The 19,976-nt window shown below is 39.5% G+C and overlaps 2 protein-coding genes across 3 annotated transcripts in view; one reads left to right on the forward strand and one right to left on the reverse strand.

Annotated features, from left to right (window-relative positions):
- The first annotated feature begins 281 nt into the window (after nt 1–281).
- Nucleotides 282–14,925, forward strand: armc2 (armadillo repeat containing 2). Its single transcript, XM_057352448.1, has 18 exons — nt 282–385; nt 1,029–1,232; nt 1,352–1,424; nt 1,501–1,672; nt 2,703–2,832; nt 4,598–4,647; nt 5,159–5,269; nt 6,754–6,944; nt 7,371–7,473; nt 7,566–7,822; nt 9,688–9,833; nt 10,410–10,509; nt 11,943–12,225; nt 13,663–13,785; nt 13,871–13,987; nt 14,063–14,195; nt 14,485–14,624; nt 14,725–14,925. The coding sequence occupies exons 2-18, from the start codon at nt 1,030–1,032 to the stop codon at nt 14,859–14,861; spliced, it is 2,469 nt and encodes an 822-aa protein (XP_057208431.1). The 5' UTR covers nt 282–385; nt 1,029; the 3' UTR covers nt 14,862–14,925.
- A 250-nt stretch (nt 14,926–15,175) lies between these two features.
- sesn1 (sestrin 1) overlaps nt 15,176–19,976 on the reverse strand; it is a 39,912-nt gene continuing 35,111 nt past the window's right edge. For both annotated transcript variants that reach the window (XM_057352449.1, XM_057352450.1), the window contains 9 exons: nt 19,702–19,767; nt 19,403–19,603; nt 19,117–19,299; nt 18,738–18,968; nt 18,382–18,529; nt 18,180–18,292; nt 17,901–18,091; nt 17,660–17,804; nt 15,176–17,566 (listed from right to left, as the gene is read on the reverse strand). In XM_057352449.1, coding sequence (XP_057208432.1) covers nt 17,480–17,566; nt 17,660–17,804; nt 17,901–18,091; nt 18,180–18,292; nt 18,382–18,529; nt 18,738–18,968; nt 19,117–19,299; nt 19,403–19,603; nt 19,702–19,767 — 1,365 coding nt within the window. In that variant the 3' untranslated portion in view covers nt 15,176–17,479. The remainder of the gene's footprint in view (nt 17,567–17,659; nt 17,805–17,900; nt 18,092–18,179; nt 18,293–18,381; nt 18,530–18,737; nt 18,969–19,116; nt 19,300–19,402; nt 19,604–19,701; nt 19,768–19,976) is intronic.

The following is a 19,976-nucleotide window of genomic DNA, read 5'->3' on the forward strand; positions in this document are numbered from 1 at the left end:
GGAGGTTAAGTCAATTAAAACCATTACTCTTTTACAGTACGTTAAGGTTCATACTTCCTCACCTGTCGTATTTCCGTTACGACTGAGGTTTAAATATAACTTGTATTACAATCAAAATTATGAAGTTATGGATTGTTACCAATGTTTTTTTCTTCTACTTCTGTTTAAGAAAGATGAATATATTACTTTTTCCTCAAAATAGTAGGTGTCAGTTTTTACACAACACAGGCGAATGGTAAGTCACGTGACAACGCGCGTGGCAGTGGCAGGCTGACCTGTGGCGCGAAGCGCGTGCGTCCATCTTTCTGGTGTCACGCAGATCATCTTTGCGGAGTACAGAATGACCTCTTTAAAATTGTGAAACCAAACCATAACTGGACGCAAGGTAATCCGAGTCAAATGTAACGTTAAATATTGTTGTGCACAATTTTCTTTGCAGTTTTAAGGGCTGTTTACAACGCGTACTGTTAGAGCAACATGTCTTCTTTGGTCGAGTAGGATGTATATAATATTTGATGCTTAATTTACAGCCCTGGTTTATTTTAAACTTTTGTATGATAACTTGGCATAACATCACGAATGCGAGCTTTTTATTATAATGGTTGTTAAAAGTTCAATAAATCGCACAGTCCTTGGGTTTTTAATGTTTATACCCGAGTCCATGTTGCAGCGTTGTGTGTTGCCATGGGGACGGTGCGTGAACGCGCAAGCCTGTCAAGCTCTCATGAGCGAATTCACTACTTCCCAAAAATGTGGAAACATTTCAACGCTAGATAAGGGATCATGTGTGAACAAAAATTGTACAGCAAAACGTAATGCAAATCAAAATTAGTATTTTTTTTAACGTAGAGCAGCTCATTTGGAAATTTTATCCAGTAGTCTATCTAATAGTCTAAACAAAAATGTCCCACTATATTCATTTAACTTCTAGCATAGCAGTGCTGCCTTCCAGCCTGTTCCATTATGTTTCAAGAGTGATGGACAATGTTTCAGACCCTTGATACGGGTTTACATCTTTATCACTCAAGCATGTCCTTAATGGAGCTCCAACATGAGAAAAGTGAGCGTGTGTACACCAGAAGGCAGACGAGTGCTGAGATAGTGTCCGAGGCCCGTCGCTCTCTCAGAACTCTTGCCACACAACGACCCTTCACCCCTCAAGAGAAGCATCGGCAGCTTTTTGGAGAGTCATCCTCTCGTGCACGTGACGGACGTCCACCTTCTGCATTTAGGTAAAACATCACAATTGGAAGATTTCGGACTTTGTTCCTTTAACAAAACTCTGATTTAATATGATTATCTATATAAACCCAGTATGCTGGTTTTAATTGCTCTAAAAAAACTTTTTTAGTCTTCATGCCCGGAATTTTGAAGCACCTGACTCCAGACCAGGTTCTGGAAGCCGTCTCAGCCCACTGGAACATGTAAGAGGGCTTTCAACACTGTATCTAACTATTCAAATAAAAACAGGAAACATTAATACTTTTGATTCAATAACAGAAACCCAGGCTGACTGTGTTTCGGGATGAGGATGGTCGTGAGGATGAAGCAGCTCTCCCCAAACCCCCAGCTGAACGAGAGAATACCAGGAGAGATTCAGGAGGGTGTCGAGCCAGACATCTTAGAACGTCATCCATTAACAGGCTACCACTCATGACATCACACTCAAAGAGTAAGTAAACTAGATTACATTTCTTACACTCACAAACAAGAAAGATTAACGTTTAAACAAAGTTAACTGCAATACGGTAAAGTTTAAAGAAAGTGAGAGATAATTTAATACAAATAAAAGAGTGTATACAGTTGACATATTATTTGCGATAAGATAAAGAAAAAAGAATAAGCTAAGTGAGAAAAGAAAGCAGACAACAGTGTAATGGATAGAGCACTTTTGTTAAATAATATTAAAATGATTTAATTCAATATGTAGTGGGTTGACCAGTCACAGGCATATGATCAGCTTTGACTGAGTGACAACTACCACAGACACCACACCACAAAATGGAATCCCCAGCATAACATATCTACACCATGTGTCTCAATCCCTTTGAAAAAACAGCTGTTTAATGCTGTTTCAAAATCGAGTAAGCTTTGTGTGAAGGCAGTTCTCCATCATGCAGTGGACTGTTTTTGTGACGGTATAGGGTTGTGGTGGTAGACCGTTCCAATAGGGTAATTCATAGAGCTCTAATGTTTAGGATGTTGACTTATAAAGCAGCTGCCTATACAGGCAATAGGCAGTGAGGTTTTGAAACTGAGCTTAAGTGCTTCACAGAAGAACCAAAATGAATAGACTTCCAAAAAATCAGATATAAATCAGTTTACATCCCTGGGATGGAACTCTGCCACATTTGCCTCAAGAGTGTTTGTGGGCATACTGTGTGTGTGTTTGTATTGAGAAGACAAAATATATTTGTCCTTTGGGTAGTTTCCTAATTTGATTAACTTGCTCAACTTTTGTGCTGGTAATGTATTAAAATAATTGTTAATGTTCAGTGTCGCAATGAAGGACAGTTCTAGTTGACCTAAAAGCTGACTTGTCTAGCTGTGCTTTCCTTTTTTTAAAAGAGTTATATATGTCCAATGCCCAATCTTCAGATGCCATTTCTGAGCTGTATGTTGTCTGTTTTAAGTAATCGTGTTGATCTTTATTAAGATCAAGATTGAGTGATTATTATTATGTGCTTATATGCGACATAAAGGTTTAGATAGGTCTGTAGAAGAAAGAATAGACCAACCAGAAGAAGGAGAAAAGCAACATTGTGCTGATGTCACAGGGCATAACACAAAAGCCTCCTCAGAAGCTGACCGGCACACAATTACCAAAAGCAGGTATGATTTTCCATCTCTTTTGTTTGTTTTAAAGTGTGCACATTTACCCATCATTGTTTTTAAATGTTATCAAACAGACTTTTAAAGATCATTTTGAGTTCTTAAAGGAACAGTTCACCCAAAAATTAAAACCCTGTCTTCATTAACTCACCCTCAAGTTGTTCTAAATCTGTTTAAATTGATGATAAATTGATTTTAAATTCTGATGAACACAGAGAAAGATATTTGGAAGAATGCTTATAACCAAACAATTCTTGGCCACCATTGACTACCATAGTAGGAAAAATGTCTTTTATTCTGTTGAACACAAAAGAAGATATTTTGAAGAATGTAGGAAAGCAAACAGTTCTGGGGCACTTTTGTCTACCATTGTAATTTTCCCTACTATAGTAGTCAATGGTGGCCAAGAACTGTTTGGTTACAAGCATTATTCCAAATATCTTTCTCTGTGATCATCAGTAAATGATGGCAGAATTTTTATTTTTGGGAGAACTGTCCCTTTAAGCAGCATGTCTATAACAGGGACCCACATTACAGTGTAGGAAATACACTATTAAACTCTTTCAGTGAATCGGTTTATATTTATATCGGTTTAGACTCACAGAGTATGTTGTTCGGGAAATAAACTTGTTTATTGTCAATTGATTTGAGAATGCAATGTTCTGTCTTGTCATTTCTGCTCACAAACATCTACATATTCCGGGATATGCAACAGAATTGCGTAATACATCATTAAAGGCCACATGAAAAGGGTCATTTAGTCAGTTCCAACAGCTCTCATTAATTCATTGCCCAATATGGCCACTCATGAAAATCACAATGCTTCCAATTTACATGCATTTACAGACACTCTGAAACGTATTAAGTCAAAGTCAGGCATGAAACCCTTTCTCTCTCTCTCTTTCTCTTTCAAACCCCCTCTCCCTCTTGCCCATCTCCCTGTTATAGTTGCTAATGGAGAGATATTAGATTATGCAGCTTGTTTGTGGCCGGCTGGATGGCTGCTCTGTTGACCACTAGTACAGTCTCGTTCGAGATTCACAAGATGACATCACGTCTCGGTTGAGGCATCCCATCAACAAAGAGGCATTATCGAGGCAGTACAAAGCCCAAACACGATCAATGCCATATAAATGCCCAGCGGCTGCCGTACCATCAAAATATCAGCGCAATCCTTAAGAAGCACCCATGCGACATACAAAAATGCTAAATCATTGTATCATAATTTAAAACGTGGAGAGTGTTTACCCAGATAATGTCAGTTAAATCTGTTATAAGTGATGGCACAGATTAAGAAAGTACATGGCAGGATATGCTGAAGCAATGTTAACGGATATCTTGATTCGTGTGATAAAATTTACCATGACAGTGCATGACTAGCTTTGAAACAAGCACGTGAAGCTGTGGTTTCCTGTCTGTTGCTGTGGCCCTCACATGCAAGTAGAGTCTCATAAACAAACACATAAGAATCCTTTTAAATGTTTAACCAAATAACTGTTTTTGGCTAACTTACATAAAGGCCACAGAGAAAAATTGGGCATGTGATGGTGCATAAGGATATCACAACAGCGACCCCTAGTGTCTGCCATAAAATAGGAGCTGTGCAAAGTTTTCATAAGAATACTGTACCCAGTGATCATATTTCAAATGTAATATATTAAATTTGACGATTCGTTTTTTATATTCACTTAGACTTTTACATAATAGTTTTATTTGGGCTGTCTTTTTTCTGTTTACACGTATCTTTGTATGTGTTTGTTACTAGTAGGGTACCGCAGTCAGCCCAAAATGATGTATCCAGTGGATCAAAACCAGGTTTGTTTTATTTGCATGTGTAAATAACCATACTCATTCTCACCATTGCTTTGGTATGTTTACATTCCATATATCTGCACAAAAAAAAACTGCTGGTCACCTTTTTTATTTAATTAAATGATAAACAAAGCAAACCTCTCACAATCTTGTTAGACCACAAACTCTGATTGGATAGAAAACCCAAAACCACGTTTCCTATAGCAGTTTCTCAAGCCTTCTTTTACCAGATGACAGCTCTGTTGTTTTTGCAAACCCACTGCTTCCTTCAGCTCGTCTACAATGCAAATGTTCACAGAGGGATGTATACAGAACATATATTAATGAAAAAGTGTGTGGGTGGGATGCTTTGACCTTTTTATGTTATGTTGCACATCCTGTATTTACATACATTTGGTTTAAGAGCAAGAACTGCAGGGCTGAACTGTCTCAATTCTCTGTCTGGGGTCAATAATATATCTGTCTACATATAACCATTAATATCAATAGATTTGTGTCTGTCTTTCTGCTCTAGATGCTTATCATGGACTTAATGACACAGATGCAGATGATAATATGGATGAATCTCAGTACTGGAACTCTAAAGTCCTTCCAGTCCTTCATGAAATCGAGTCCTTTGCACCAGGTGATAAAATTACTTGCATGAATGAGCTTTATCCTCACTTGTAAAATTCTGTCTTCATTTACTAACTTACTTCCCTCAAGTTGTTCCAAATCTGTATAAATGTCTTTGTTCTGATAAACACAGAGAAAGATATTTGGAAGAATGCTCGTAGCCAAACAATTCTTGGCCACCATTGACTACCATCGTAGGAAAAATTTCTTTGTTCTGTTGAACACTAAAGATATTTTGAGGAATTTAGGAAAGCAAACAGTTCTGGGGCACTTTTGACTGCCATTGTAATTTTTCCTACTATGGTAGTCAATGGTGGCCAAGAACTGTTTGGTTACAAGCATTCTTTCTTTCTGTCCCTTTAAACTTAAAACATTTTCTTAATGGTCCAAAAAGTTGTGTAGTATTTTTCTGCTTTTACCAACTTTGGAAAGATATTCCCAATTTTGGGGTTATTGAATTGTGCTTAAGTAAATTCATACCAAGGAGCTGCTCTTCAGCACATGAATGTGTCTCGGAGTGCAAGCAAAACAGCAGGCAGAAGGAAAACACAATGAATGCTGAGGAATGAAAAACAGATCTGTGTTGAGCTTGGCACAGTATAGAGCTTTTAAAGTCAAAGCATGTGGGGGAAGAGAACCGTGAAATGCAATCTAATAGCAGTAAATATTTAAGCACTTTCAAAATTCAATAGAAATTCATTTGAAAGATAAATATCAAATATTCATTGTGCCAAGAGCCTCTCAGTTCATGCATAAAATACCCTTCATATTCTCCACGGTATCATCAGAGGGTGCCATTGGGGAGGATCTGCCAGCCATCTTGGAAACAGAACTGAGGAACAACATTTGTTTTAGCAAAAATAGCTTTCGAAAATGCTGCCTCTGCCTTATCCCCTAAAGGCAAGTTAGGGCCGCAGCACTTTGCCAATCCACACAATGGTCAGAAACCATGTAGAGATGGATCACTGTTGTTTCTGAAAGCAATCTAACAGCTGGATGCCATTCTTAATTGAAGGGAGTGTCTTGGGAATAAAACGTATATTATTGATTGGTTACGTTGGTTAAGTTGATCTCATGAGATTCAAGGTTATTGATTCAAACTCAGGTCTAATGTACACCTTCCATTTAGTTATACTTTACTCGGTGACGTTGATGTTTGAGCATGTAGAAAGAGAGCTATTTCACGCACACTAATAATGCGTACCATACAGGGGGGAGTTTGCTCTGAAGGGCCATGTTAACTCAGTCAGTGGGTGTTGACATGTGGGCCAAATGTCAGTGAAATGTCAGTAAGCCTACTCTGTGTACACATCAGCTCAGTTGAATGAAAGAGTCTGTGTTACCCACAGACTTCTCTTCTTTCAGTGTCCTTCAAAGAAACAGTGTGAAAAGTGGCAATGCTGCAGTTGAGACATTTTGTGAGAAACTGTTACCTGTTTTGTGTGCTGAAATTCAGGTCATTGTGCTGATAAGGATTTTCTGTGATCTGTGTAGATGACGGAGCGTCAGAAGAGATGGTGGGACGAATGTGTCACGCATGCAATGAACTCCATAATGCCCTGGCTGAGAGAGGCATGCTGGGAAGGCAGTGTAAAAAGAGGTCCACTATCCTAAGATCGCTGTTCAGACTTGTAGATGTGGGATCTGATCGACTTAACCTAACCTTAGCCAAACTCATTTTGGCAGTAAGTCGTTTTTGATCTTACCCTGTAATAGCAGTGATGCTTTAAAGGGATAGTTCACCCAAAAATGACAATTCTGTCATCATTAACTCACCATCTTGTCATTTCAAACCTGTATTCTTTCTTCTGCAAAACACGAAAAATATATTTTGAAGAATGTTGGTAACCGAACGACAGCGGTTAGTATGGACACAAAACCAATGCAAGTCAATGGATACAGCCGTTGTTCGGTTACCAACATTCTTCAAAATATCTTCTTTTGTGTTAGGCAGTAGAATGAAGGTCATACAGGTTTGAAATGACATGAGGGTGAGTAAGTTATGATAGAATTTTCATTTTGGGGTGAACTACTGTTTCTCTTTAATATTGAATAGGTTTTGAGGTTACACTGCTTGTAATATTGTTCTTCTATAACTTTTATATCACAAGCTCAATGTGAGTGGAAACAACTTGGTGAACATCTGTAAGCTCGTCTTCAAAATCAGCAGGAACGCCAGTAATGACACCCTGTTCTTCACCAGCTCCGTCCTCGGTCAGTTTTGATTTATGTGTAACACATTCTGTCTGTAATCAGAAAATAACTTGTGTAACATCAGCCCACCATGTGTGCGTTTCTCCACACAGACTCGCTTCTTTCTCTGCTGCAGTGTGAGGATGTGTGGAGTAAAAGTGAGGCCGTGCTGTACTGTGTCGGCTCACTGAAGCTCCTCTCAGGAAACAGCGCCCTCGCCAGTCTGCTGCTGGGTAAAGACTTCATCGGGTTACTGCTGCTGCTATCGAAGAGGCTGATACATTGTATGCCTCAAACTTCATTCAATGTTACCAATCACAGGGCAGAGGGAGAGGGTCAGCATATCATTGCAGGACACATACTGGTACAGGTGAGCTCTACATTAAGGGACGGTTCACAAAAATGTTCATTCTGTCGTCGTTTATTCATCCTCATGTCATTCAAAACATGTATATGTGTGAAACACAAAGAAGATATTTTGAGAAATGTATCAGTGTGTCCACAATGGAAGTCAATGGGGTCCGGTGTTGTTTGGTTACAAACATTCTTAAAAATATATTTTGTGTCATAAAGTCATACAGGTTTGGAATGACATAAGGGTGAGTAAATGGTGAAAGAATGTTCACAGGGATGAACTATCCCTGCTTTAATTGGGCTGTTTAAGGGAGTTAAAGTTGCTGTAGCATCATTCATAATCTTATTTTTGTTAGTGATCATGTGCTACTCAAACGCACACACACACACACACACACACACACACACACACACACACACACACACACGCACACGCACACACACACACACAGTGTATACAATGAACACTCAGTGAATGCCACAGGCTTTGGCAAGGAAATTAAATGCTCGTTGGCTGGTAGTTTTTATTGCAAGAACTTTATTAGGAACTAGAGGGTTTAATCGAATTCTGAGAAACAATAATCTGACCCTCGCTGACTCACTTGACTCAAATCAAAGACATACCAACATTCTACTAAAAAGAACATCTGTTACAACTCGCGTGTCTACCCACAACTTTTACCACACTTGACAATTTACCATCAGAAGTTTATCTAGGGTGGCAGAACTTTATTTGGTAACACATCTGTGGAATATTTTTTGCTAAGCCACCAAAACAAAAGCGTGAGGAACACAAACATGATGTGTCATCTTGAAAGTTGCAGTTTCGTTAGAGGCCCATATCGTATAGGATGCTGTGAATGACACAATCATACATAAAACACCAGTAAAAAATATTTGGAATAACAATTGGTCCGAAAAAAATATCACATGTCATTGGCGTGTGGCAAATACATAATTTAGGACCATCCTTACACAAGCAAACTGAAACAAATTACAACATGTGAAGTCGAACAGGCTTTTTTCTGTGGTTTGTTATCTGCTGAGTGACTTTCCTTCTTGTTGTTAAAAAACCCCCTGTAGGATCCCACAATGCATTTCCACAGCAAGCGTGAGTGTGTGTTCCCCCTGTGTCCTAGTGTTTTCTTACATATCACCATATATAAACAAATAGGTTTGCAATGCAAACATGGTAAATCTCTTATGTGTCTTGGAGCCTTTAAAAAATGAAGGAATTTGGCATGCACAAACCCCACCCGGATATTTCTCAGAACTCTGGAAGCGAAATGGAACAAAATACGAGCGTTTTGTAGGGGCGGGGTTGCAAGAGGTCGAAATGGAGGGTGGACTTTAAATGCGCTTTTGTTTTTGCTTTCGTGTTTCCATTTCGTGTCCATATTTTCCTTTATGCTTTTCCAAAGTACATTTTACAGGAATCATTTAAATCTTCCTGAACAAACTTCCTGAATTCGGCACGCACGGTTTGATGTTCAGCGTCAATAGCCGTGGCGCTCATTAGCCTGTTGGCAGACGGAAATGAGGGCTCTTAGAAAAGTACAGCCCAATGGGCCGAACAGCCCTAGCAGGCAGCCTTCATGTCCCATAATCAGTGTCCTGAGCTCTTGATAGAGAGATTTATGAGGGCACTTCTAAAACCTCCTGTTATTTTTGCTTGATTATAAAAGTGCTTACTGTACATGCATCTGTGTTCCTTAGACACCAGTCAAACATTAAAAGTTTCCTTCACGCATGGGACCTTTTAGACTGACTTTATTACAGACAAGCACACCTGCTGCACAGAACTGATTCCCCTCATACACACATTTGACAAACATATAGTTATTCGTTTTCTCAATCACATGCAACTCTTGATCTTTCTAGGTCACTGCAGCTTTGAGAAATATAGCTGACCAGTCTGAGTCTCGGCCTTCTTTCTTATCCAGCAAGGCCTTTGTTACTCTTTGCTGGATTGTGGAGAACCACCGCAATGACATTGACATCTGCATTAATGTGGCCCGGATATTCAGGTGAGAGGGGCATGATGGTCTGAATGAGTGTGTTTGTATAGGGTAGAAGTGTAGAAAGAATGAGCAAGAGAAGAGAAGAAGGAGGAAAATACTTTGTTTTCATGCATGTTGTGACTCAATGAGCAAGTCCATTTTGAGACATGATTTTTAGAAGTAATCTGGAGTCCAGATTTGGCACACAGTGCGCTAAGTGGAGGCCTCTGTTTTAAAGTAAACTGAAAACCATTCAGTCAATATGTTTTACGTCTGTCTTGATTTTTGATTTTGTCTGTCAACAAAGCCAAATCATTGCCTTATGGCCACAGATGACTTCCTTCCTCTTTGTTATACAGATGCACCAGAGTGGTTTAATAGTTTTATATTTTCCCTGGCTAAAAAACTCCTACGTTTAGTGCTGTTTTACATGGCCACCTGTTTTATAATGCACATGAAAATATCTCGAGCCAGAATATTCATCTGAGTGTAAGAAGTGTTGTTTTCATTTAGTTTGATCAGATGGGCTGCTTGATCTCTGTTTTTAAAGTTGTGCCGTCTGATGTGTGAGAATATGCTGACGTGTGTATGATTGGTCTCCAGCAAGCTGTCAACCTACACTGAGTGCTGTTATGCTCTAGCTGAGACACCACACTGCTGCATCCTATTTTTAGACCTGCTGGGCAAACATAGCCGGAAACAGGTGAGTCGCTCTTTCAACACACACATGGACATGTACACACTGAAAAAACACACATGCACATGTATAGACATATAGGGTGAGCGTTCCGCTTTCTGCCCTCAAATGAAACTTGAGCAATAGTTAGGAAGGTGTGTGTTGCATGTGTTTTTCTGGTCTTTTTATTTCGGTACAGTTAGTTCAGATGGGCTTCTCTCGGTTGCCTGCTGGCTCTGAGAGTTATGAGATCATGTGCTCTTAATCTCGTACCGAATAAACACAGTTCACTCTGTGTACTAGGTATCATAAACACAGTCCCACCCGCACCCTGTACTTTACATAGGGACATAGTGTCCTCCAGACTCGTGGCAGATGCCCTTCGCGACTGTTTAGCAGCTCATCTAACCGCTGCTGTTAACACACATATAGGCATTTTACGCTACAAATTGTTTATAATTGGTTGTTTGTTGCTAAACAGCTTGCCATAACATTTTTCATCTTATTTTTTATAATGTATACCTTTGGCACTAGAATTCAGGAACAGAGCTTCCCAGGATTAAAAGCAGGCTTTAACCAGTGTTAAACGTAATGTCAAAATAAGATTACATCGAGTACATTTTTAAGGTAAAAATCTTTAAAAAAAAAACTTTATGCAGTAAGTATATTAATATCAGTGTATTAGTAGGATACTTGAAAGTGCACTATTTCCAGACCCTTGGGATTAAATTAGCACCCGTTTTAATTGATAAAAGTATACTTTTAAGTAGTTAACTACATTTTCTGAATTTATAGGCATATTGATAGTTTACTGGTTCAATACTTGTAGCACATTTTTAGTTAATAAAAGTACTCCTTGAAGTATACTGTGAAAGTAATTATTAATAATTAATAAAAGTAATTAAAAATGTGAAAAGAGTTTAATAGACTACTCAATCAAAAGACTAACACAGCTATAAGTGTACTTAGAATACTTAATCTATTGATTGAGATGTACTTAAAAGTATAATTGAGCAGAAGTATAGACTAAATATACTTTTGAATTTTCAAGTATACTTAAGTGTAATTTTCAATCAATTTCTAAGAAGCAAATAATGTACATTTTTGAGAAGTACATAAAAATAGCCTGAAAGTAAACTTATTTTTTTAGTTCTAAAGAAGTATACTAATAGCACACTTCTTTTTTGTAAGGGTATAGACAGTTTCAGCGGCCCAAACTTAACTTTTGGTAGACCTCCACAAAGAATCAATAACAGTTGAGTAGTTTTAATTTAATTTACTACAGTTAATATACTATGAAATATTATTATGGATGAATATGAATATAAATTAAATATAAAATAGATTGCTATATTATAACCAAACACAGACCGGAAGTTAACTTCGGGCCAGCGCGTGCGTCCGATGAAACGTCTATACACTGTTTTATTTTCGATGTATCTGTTTTTTTCTCACTGCAGGACCTGGTAGTTCGTCTCCTGTTCACACTGGGGAATTTAACAGCCAAGAGCATTGAAGCAAGAGAACGGGTCTATGAGGAGGAAGGGGGAATAGATGTCCTTTTAGATCTTTTCCAGGTCTACCAGAGAACACCTTCGCACCCTGAACAACATCCTGCTCCTGAAAGAGAGGACATTCTCATCAAACTGATCCGACTGCTGGCAAACCTGGCCATTCATCCCACTGTGGGCACAGCGCTGGCTGCCAACCCTTTGTGTGTTCAGCTTCTACTACAAGTGTTGGGTATAAAACACAGCATAATTAAATCTTTTAAATGATCAGTTTTGTTCTGTTCTGTCCTGTCATGTTTAGTTTCCAAAAATTTGCACCTGTCCCTAATATTACTTTGGTCAACATTTTTTAACAACAAACAACTTAAACTGTTGCCGTCTGTTTTTTTATAGCTGCACGACCAAAATGTTGCTATAGTTGTCGCTTTATCATTTATTTGGGAGTGACTCCTGTATTCCATACGCACGTGGATGGATGCTTCTGATTTACTACCAAATTTAAATGCTACGTGTTTACTGTGCATATGTAACCACAGCAGAACCTATGTGAGACACAGACCGTTGAGATCGTTCAGATGTTTCAGGCTACGTGTACTTCCTTGAGTTCTGCAAGTTAGTTGCTCTGCACTGTGCGCTCACATTCTGTTCTCTCCACGTCAATTACTGGTACACACGCTCAAGTTACTGCATCCTCTCCGATGACGAGAACATGCACGCTGTAAAGTTGTCATTTCCCAGAGGCTGTTCTTACTGTGCATGCATCTTGTTCATGGTTTTCTGAGATACTGCAGTGTGGTTTGTAGGTGATGGATGCAAACAAACGTTTGGCCATGTGAAAGTTTCATGAGCAGGTGTGTTGTGTTGAAGAGGCGGTTACATGTTTCCTTTTTGAAATATAGAAAGACTTTATATTGTAGAAATATTTTTCAAGTGTCATTTTTAGCATGTAAGAAAATGAAAGCAGTTTTTGTGACAGTTAGAGGATGCTGTCACTTCTTAAAGCGGAGATGGCGACACTTCGAGTGAAAATGGGTGGCTGATTTTCTCTTGTATCTGATAGATTTAAATTACATCCTGTTATGATGAATATAAAAATCGAGGAGGGTGAAACTTTAAAAGATACTAAGAAATCAAGGCTAACAATGAGAGAGTGTTGGCCACAACAAAAGACGTTTCGAAGCGCAGACACATTTGCAGCATGACACAAACACTGACAGTATAAACCACACTTTGAACGGGAAATACAGGGTCTTAGTCATACGCACTCCCATTCTGACTACTTAGTTTTCAGATTTATCATGAAATACTCACTTGGAAACACACATGAGTGGTTTCAAGATAGAAGCGATACCAGATTAGATTGCCGCGTTTACCACTTTTCAATACCAAAAGTCTGTTTTGTTTCCTGAAAGTTAAAAGACAAACAACAAGATTTCTTGCATATTTCTAGCACATATTCTTTCGTATATCAGCTGGTAAATGGAAGGATATTTTGTACAGTAATCTGAGCTAGCGCATACGATAACATTACATTAAATATTACGGCTGTGGGAGAGATGAGCAAATGGGCATCGAGACAATCTGAAGTCTACAGATGGCACGGACTGAAAATAACTGATATTTCACACTTCATACTCATTCGTGTTTTCTTTTCTCTTGTGCGTCTCAGAGTCCAGATGCGTGCAGGAGAGTGAAGAGCTAGTGATTAATGCTGCCGCCACCATCAACAACCTGTCTTTCTACCAGGGAGAGAGCTCGGTGGTCCGTTCCCAGCACAAACACATCTCCCAGTGTAAGACAAGCGCTTGCGTGTGAGAAAACCTGTACCTTGCATCTGTAGTCCTTCAGTAATCTCTTCGTTCTTGCTCCTGTCATAGCAGTGCTACTAAAGCTCTTGTTGGGCTCCAGTATGGAAGGTGTATTGGAGGCCACACGTGTGTTTGGAAATCTTTCTCAGATCAAAGATGTGAGACGCTTCATCGTGCAGCACAAAGGTGCCTTTATTTCTACAATAAACACACCTTACCTCTCTGGGTCACCTTTTCATAATGTTGTGTTTGCATTTTCAGTGCATCAGTTCGTGGTGACCCTCATAGACTCCAAGAACCCTGATGTGTGTTTCTCTGCGTGTGGCGTTCTTATCAACTTATCTGCAGATTCAGAGAATAGGGCCCTACTGAGGGTTGAGGGAACCACGCAGAAGTAACTCGCCTCAGTGCAACACAATCATATTCGCTATCTGTTTTTATCTTGGTTTCCAGTGAAATATCTGTAACTAGAGAAGCAAAATTGTGTAAGACTTGTTTTGAAAATGTATGTTCTATACTTAAACAGAATGTGTATCTTATAGCGAACACATCTAATATCTCATGCAGTCCTCCTTCTAAAAAAAGTCACTTGTTGTAGGGATGTTAAGAGTTTTATTGAAAAACCAGACAAAATGCTGATGAAGTACTGATATGCTTTGTTGTACACTCGTTCTCTGTTGCAGGCTTATTGACTGTCTGCGTGACTTTGGGTCTCAGGACTGGCATCTGGCCGCTGTGGTGTGTCAGACGCTGTGGAACTGCTCTTTAGATGGAGAGATGCAACATTCTGAAGAGCTTCTGAAGATATTAAGGCTCTACACAGGTGCACAATCAATCACACACTCTGTTAAGATCTGTATAGGTGATTTTATCATTAGGTGATCCTTTTAGACATGTAGAAGTTTTGGCTTTTGTTCGGACAGACAGAGGACTTCTGCAGTGGCCTTCAAATGATGGAGTCAGACAGGTCCAGGAAGCATGCTGGGAGTTGCTCTTTTTGCCTGTGGCGGAGAGGCTAAGACAACGTTTACATGTTGAAGACATTACTGGAATCAGTTAGTAAGCTTCTCTGATCTTCACACTCACATTCAGATATGAATGTACACATGCACACAAGAGGAACGAGCCAGTGTGTATATTGCACTTTAATACCCTGTCACTTTTGATGCTTTAAAATTGAACTATGAATTACAACCAACAAGTGTGTAGAACAGCTTTAGTTCAAAGGCCCGTGGTCTTGATTCTGGTGTATTTAGCTTAGATTGAAAAATACTAGATTTGTTTTATACAAGCGTTATGTCTAAGCTGATGTATTTGTAAAAAGCACTCGTGACCATCTCAGTGATCTCAAAGACTTTATTAAAACATTTCAGAAGGAACACAGAATAGAAACATCGTCACTTTCTTAATACAATCACATCAAACTGATATATTATGGCACTCACTTCCCTCTTCTTAACAGTTATGCTTCACAGCTACAGTCTATACAATAATATTCAGTTTACACAGCTGCCCTAGAGGTGATCTGAATGTGTGTTTAAAATGCAGAAAAGTCATTTTGTTTAACTGCAATGTGGTGAGGTAGACGTTTACCCCCACAATGTCCAGCGTGTATAAACAACGCAAAATTTTTTTTTTAATATCTAAGGGACTTTTCCAGACAACAGTGGGAATGTTTACCGTTTAAAAGAGGGGAACACAGTTCCTCAAATTAGATTTTTTCAATTAACAGTAAGTGTGGTGATTTCCATACAAAATGACCATATACTGGCATAAAAAATATAGATAGATAATCACAGATACAACAAAGGAAATTACCAGCGGTGTAAGGGAAATTATTATTTGGATTGGTTCCATGGTCAACAATGTTACTTCCTTTAATGCTTGCTGTGAATCGGTGCCTTTAACACTGTGTTTAAATCATTAGTGTATAGTGGGGGCAGTTTTCTAAAGCCCTATAGTGTTTCTGCTGGTGAATGGATGTTTATGAACTTAAAAATATATTTATTTTGTATCTATGTGAACTATGTCTTAAAATAGAAACACAAAAGAATGGAAAGCTTATGTTCAGATAGCTTAAATTCTTGTTCTAGTTAATACTGGTTAAGGATGTTTGTTTGACAATCATGAAGGATCTTATTGTGATGTTGGGAACAAACAAAATGATTAAAATACAAATGATACAACCATTGAAATACCACGTTTTATTTTTTTTTAATCAAATTTCTCTTATAAAAGTGTCAGTCACTGACATCAGTCTCTTAAAAACCTCCTCATGTCCATATGCAAAAAGAAAAAGTACCATCCCTCAACTAGTCCTGCCATCATCAGAATGCAGTACTTAACTGGTTTCAGTAAACAGTAAAAAGACAGCAGACTCCACCCCGCTTGAAAATAAAAGAAAATGCACACACACACACTTTTAACAAAACAAAATCTTAGTTACACTGGTTAAAGTTCTAAAAATGAGAACAAGCATTAATTAACCCCACAACTGCGCAGCCGTTTGGGTTGCCTGGTTCTTAGCGTCAGCCACGTAAGACATATTTCTGCTCACCAGACAGCACTTAGATATTTAAGGACACATAACAGGAGGTATTTAGTTATAATGAACCCCTAAATAAAAAGCTTGAGGAGTTAAGATGACCGCGCATTAAAGGGAAGACATGAGGCGGATAAATCAGAGGAAATCACAAAAGGAAGACCTTTTTGCGTCGAGCATCACTGACACAAATAAAAGACAGAAAACGGTCATCAAAACAAAATGGCTACATAACAGCTGAAGCATATCTTGACTTCTTAAAAAAGTGCTTTAATATATTTAATGCATTAGAAAAAAACAGAAGAGCCTATGATAAGATTTTTTCTTTCTCACATTGGAAATTATGTCACAAAGTGGTGTCATACAGTAAACTCTAACAAGGGCTCAGACAGCTATAACTTTTGAATTGCACTCTCACTTTCTTTCTCACGCACACAAACACAGTCATTCTTGGATTAGCTTATACACATGGGTGATGGTTTGGGTGTCTTGAGGCCTCTCGATTGAGAAAAGCAGCTTGAACAGATGGCACATCAGCATCTGTTGCCAGTGCTGCGCATGACTAGGCACGCGTTTATGCAAAAATCAGTAATGCTTCTATCTCTAGCCACTGCTAAAAATAAAAACACGATATAAAACGATATGGAGAAACACTAGTAGATAGGCATGTTGGTGCAGTCTATCTGCACCGTGCTGGAGTTGCTAGGTGTGTTCTTTTCTTTTTTTAATCTCATCTCACAAAAAGAAGATATGATTATACGACATCGCAGATGCATTTAATATACTAAAAGGAGGTTTGACCTCCAGAAGCTCGCAGTCTCAAGCTGTCCTCTTGCAAACCCCCAGTTTGGGGAAAGTCTGCTCGGACTCCGCCCAGTGGCCACATTTGGCCCTGCAGGCTGAGCAGCCACACAAGTGATTCAGCAAGTAGGTTCAGTTGACAGATGTTTTTTTCCTTCTTTTAGCAAAACAACCATGAATCCGTTCCTCTTGTCATCATCCCAATGGCTGTTTGTTATTCTTCCTCACGTTTGTTTTTCCTCTTTTTTTGTAGTTTTTACTTTTATTGAAGTGTCCCACAATAGCAACATCAACAACAGTAAAAAAATAATAAAAAGGTAGACGAGAACAGCAATTCATGTCATGTAGCGAGTGATGGCTCTCAGAGCGTAGAGCAGTTCTGCCTGCATGCGCGCTTCCATAAGAAGCAAATTAACGTGGACCTGGAAAAAAGAACGAAACATGATCATCATTCACAACCCTCAACAAGAATATTTAACTCAAAATCAATAGGTGTCTGTATCTGTTCTCCTTACTTTCTCAGAGTGCTGGAACTGCCTCCAGAAGCTGTCGTACATCCTCTTGGTGATCTTCTCTGGACTGCACACCACAGTCTTAATGTAGACTTTAAAACTGCGGTCTAACAGCTGGTTTATTTCCCCGTAGTCATAATCATCATATCTGCCATAAAGAAAGAAAATATATTTTTTAAATAACTAATCGATCAATATACACAGTTTATCTTTACTTGCAAAACAAAAAGCCAAAGGTACTCACCGTATACCAAACATGCAGTGGATGTAGTTCCAGATTGCTCTCCGGAGCATGGAGGTGTCCACACCCTGGTGTGTGGCCATTGTGTTATATGTCAGATTGAAAGCGATCTGGAACTTCTCATCGAGAAGCTGTCCGAAATCTGGATACAGTCGATTCACAAGGGAAAAGCCATGATCTTCCCAACTATAATCCTGTTATAAGCAAAAAAAATCCCCATATCATCCTCCATTTACCTTGATTGACAATGCAAATTAAAAGCTTATCGTAATTTCCTTTTACCTGCACTCTAAGGGTGGGCACATGCTCTCCTCTCCTGGAAAAGTCTTTGTAGCCGTAACTGGGGTCTTCAAAGTGTCGTGACACATCCCTGGAGGGTACGCACTCCTCGTCCTCTGTTGACCGATCACAGAGTGATTTATAATGCACATGCATTGTCAAAAAAATCCAAAACGACACCTCGTCATTTGAAGTAATCACTTACCAGAGGTGACCACCAGCATGCTTTCTGTCTTCTCCCTCTCAAACCGAGTGGCCATTTCCTCCTGACTGGCCTCCTCTTCGTCACGACATTCCTGTAGCTGCTTCATCCGCTCCATCAACACTTCCACCTCACCAGACGACTCGGACACCTACACATACACACACACACACACACACACACACATGAATGTAGGTCATGGCTCACTTACAGTACAGCAGCATGTATACAGTAGGGTCTGGAATCTGAACCCCGCACTTCATAGATTCCTTCTTGCAAACCACTTGATGAAATGCTAGCAAATATTAGAAAGTCTTGCATCATCTTAACCTCCTCTGCAATATGGCTGCATTTCTCACCTGCTGGTTCCCCATCATCTCCTCCAGGCTCCCGTTGCCATTGGCAATGTCACATACGCAGTAACCACTGAGCGAGGGCGGCCTGAACGTATGTCCTCCATCTGTGTGGATGTCCGGGGTGATGCCGCAACCGAATGTAAATGAGGCCAGCGAGTGATAATGTGTGAGCAGCACCACGGCATGAATCAGCTCAGCCAGGGACCAGCTGTGCTCCTCTGTCTTCAGTAAACTCTGGTAAATCAAAAGCAAAAGGCAAAGTTAGGAAATTAAGGAACGCAATTGTGTATAGCTGTAGAGGGAGTATTTCAAGCGTAACTATGCCGATTTCTAATGTAAACACATAAGAACTGTGGCCAGCTCTCCGAGGTTGAAGTCATACCTCGATGTGTTCTTTGGTGAGCAGCCAAGGGCGGTGGGCCAGGATCTTGTTGAGCTCCCCGAGAGCCTGCAGCTTCTGCGGGGCTTCCTCCAAACCATTCAACCACTTGGGATCGCCTCCTACCTGCAGGAAATCGTTCACGTGCAGGTTGACCAGATACGTGCACTGGTGCCTGGCAGCAGCCTGTTGAAAACCGACAGACATTTAGTGGAATCTGTCGCAGTGTTATTTACATTAAGAGTAAACAAACAGTACAGTCAACCAAAACACAGGCTTGGACTCCTACCATTATGCCTATGTAATGTCTGTAGTGAAGAGACAATGGACCATCCATCTGAAGCAGATAATGCTGTGTCCTAAGAAAGCTCTCCAGATACTGAGGATGGAACCCTATCACCAGGGAGATGTTGTCAAGGCGACCGAGCACTGCAAAGGCATCCTCGAAAATCGACTGGGTTCTTTTGTCCAGTTTACTGACTAGAAGTATCTGAGACAAAGACAAGGTGAACTTAGCTATGATGAGATCAATTGTATTCTTGTTGAATTATTGATAATGATATGTCTGTTAACATAAGTTATACTAACCTCTTTTTCTGGTATGAATCTACTTGGTCCATTTCCCAGGGGTCTGGGGATTCGCACCCCAACGTCCTACAAAAGATCAAAACACGGTTTGTGTCTTTGAGTAACAAGATCACATGATTCACAAACACGTTGAAACCTCGGGAAAAGCAAACACAATGGCAAAAAACTAGGATTAGATCTAAAATAGTCTGGCTTCAGGCTCTTAAAAGCAACATCCTTCCCGAGCTCGAATGTCAACCGCGGACTCCAGAAATCTCTATTGCATTGTGCGTGAT

The sequence above is a fragment of the Triplophysa rosa genome, linkage group LG15 (assembly GCF_024868665.1).
Source record: "Triplophysa rosa linkage group LG15, Trosa_1v2, whole genome shotgun sequence".
NCBI lineage: Eukaryota > Metazoa > Chordata > Actinopteri > Cypriniformes > Nemacheilidae > Triplophysa > Triplophysa rosa.